Source organism: Monoraphidium neglectum, assembly GCF_000611645.1.
Source record: "Monoraphidium neglectum strain SAG 48.87 unplaced genomic scaffold scaffold03606, whole genome shotgun sequence".
NCBI lineage: Eukaryota > Viridiplantae > Chlorophyta > Chlorophyceae > Sphaeropleales > Selenastraceae > Monoraphidium > Monoraphidium neglectum.
Window position 1 is genome coordinate 1 of NW_014010023.1, and position 2,099 is coordinate 2,099.

Sequence of the window (2,099 nt, forward strand, 5' to 3'; positions counted from 1 at the left end):
GTCTCAAGGATGTCAGGGGCATGGGGGCAGGGGGCCGGTGAAGTATCACCCGCCGCCAGGGGCGCAGGGTGACCAGCGCCCCATGCCAGCGGCGTCAACAGCACGCGCTTCGCGAACACACCGGGGCCCCCCTATCAGCCCGTGCGCCGCAGCTGCCCGGCACCCAAAGGGCCCGGCGGCCCCCCTCACCTCGCGCCCTCCGCCCCAGAGACCCAAGCCCGCGCCGACCTGCGCCCATCCAAACCCAGTCACCCACCCGCCCACACGTCCTCCCTCGAACTCCACCCGACCCTCCACCCCCAGAGCCCCAAGTCAGTGCTGATCCGTGTTCCTCTAAAACCCCTTCACCCACACCTTCTCTCTCCGATTATACCCAAACCCTGCACCCCCAGAGCCCCAAGTCCGTGCTTATCTGCGTGGCCACGGGCACCGGCATCGCCCCCTTCCGGTCCTTCTGGCGCCGCTGCTTCTACGAGGACGTCCCCGGCTGGAAGTTCGACGGCCTCTTCTGGCTCTTCATGGGCGTCGCCAACAGCGACAGCCTGCTCTACGAGGACGAGATCCAGGTGAGGGGTTTTCGCTTCTTCGGCCAGTCCGAGGTTGCGTGATCTGGCGGGACGATCTGCCTGGGGACCCAGCTGCAGCTGGGCCAACGGCGTGCCTCGCCACACTGCACGAATGACGCTTCTTATACCTACGCATGTCCTCCCGCGACACGTTCTGCTGCCCCCTGAGAGGGCTCTCACCCTGGACCCCCCCTTCACCCCAGACTACTCATCAACTCTTCCCCCCCTCAAAACAATTCATTATGCCCACCGGGCCGCCCCCTCCCCAGGCCATCAAGGCGACCTACCCGGACAACTTCCGCGTGGACTACGCTCTGTCGCGCGAGCAGAAGAACAAGAGCGGCGGCAAGATGTACATCCAGGACAAGGTCGAGGAGTACGCAGACATCGTGAGCGGCGTTTTTTGGTTTTTGTTCAGGGGTTCTTTTATTAAAATGTGTTGCCGCTGCAGTGTTTGGATGCTGTGTGTTGTCTGTTCAGAGATCCTGTGAATGGGGGGGCAGCAGCAACAAGGGAGGTGAGGGGGGCCGCAGCGAGCGCGATGAGTGTTGCCAGTTGTTGCCGGATGAGCGGACCGGCTGGGTGTCGTTTTGTTGGCTGGGAGGAGGGAGTGTGCAGGTTTCAACAGCGCGGTGATAACTCGTCTGGTGCCGGTCGACGTACCGATTTCGGCGGTTCCAGCGGACTGCCGTCGATCCAGTCGAAGCCTTTGACAGCACGGCCCCGTGCGCCCCGCTCAGCCGCCGAGGGCTCGCGCCCAGGGGCCAGAACCGCCGCGCGTGCGCCCCGTGAAGCGAAGCACGTGCAGCCGACAGGCCGAGCTGCTGGCCGTCCTCGAACCTTGCCCCCTGCACTGTCACCACCCACTCGTCCTTCATCCCCGACCCGACTCTCATCCCCACCATCACAACGCCACGTTCGCTCATCCTCCCTCAAGCTCATACCCCGCCCCCTCGATCTTCGCACCCGCACCCCCTGACCCACGCCACCCACCCTCAAAACCCCAAAACCCCATACCCCAGATCTTCAAGCTCCTGGACGAGGGCGCCCACATCTACTTCTGCGGCCTCAAGGGCATGATGCCCGGCATCACATCCATGCTGGAGCGCGTGTCAAAGGCAAAGGGCCTGAACTTTGAGGAATTCGCAGAGAAGCTCAAGCACAGTGAGCGCGGCCTGAGCGGCCCGGGTGGGCTGCTGCATCGCGTGCCAGGACAGCTTTTTTTGCTTCCTCGGACTGTGGCGCAGCGGATTTGTCTGGACTGTGCAGGGCGTGCGGGCTCTAGGGCGCGGGGTGCAAAGCGCAGCGCTGGCACGCATGCTGAATATGCGAGGCCGGAGGGCGCTCCCTGGCTGTTCTTGTCTTCGCCACAAACGGGCAAACGGGCGCTTTGTCGCTGGCTGCGCCCGAGCAGGGTGGAATTATGTGGGGCCTTTCGTGCTCTGGACGCGGATCCCTGCCGCTCAATTCCACGACCACCGCCGCCACCCTCGTCGTTCCGCAGAGAACCAGTGGCACGTGGAGGTGTACTAA

At 64.0% G+C, this 2,099-nt stretch overlaps 1 protein-coding gene across 1 annotated transcript; it reads left to right on the plus strand.

Annotated features, from left to right (window-relative positions):
* Positions 1-9: 9 nt before the first annotated feature.
* Positions 10-2,099, plus strand: MNEG_13068 (ferredoxin--NADP+ reductase; the record flags this gene model as incomplete). The annotated part of the gene is made up of 6 exons (XM_014038459.1): positions 10-37; positions 304-311; positions 393-566; positions 836-955; positions 1,589-1,754; positions 2,071-2,099. The coding sequence occupies 6 exons, from the start codon at positions 10-12 to the stop codon at positions 2,097-2,099; spliced, it is 525 nt and encodes a 174-aa protein (XP_013893913.1).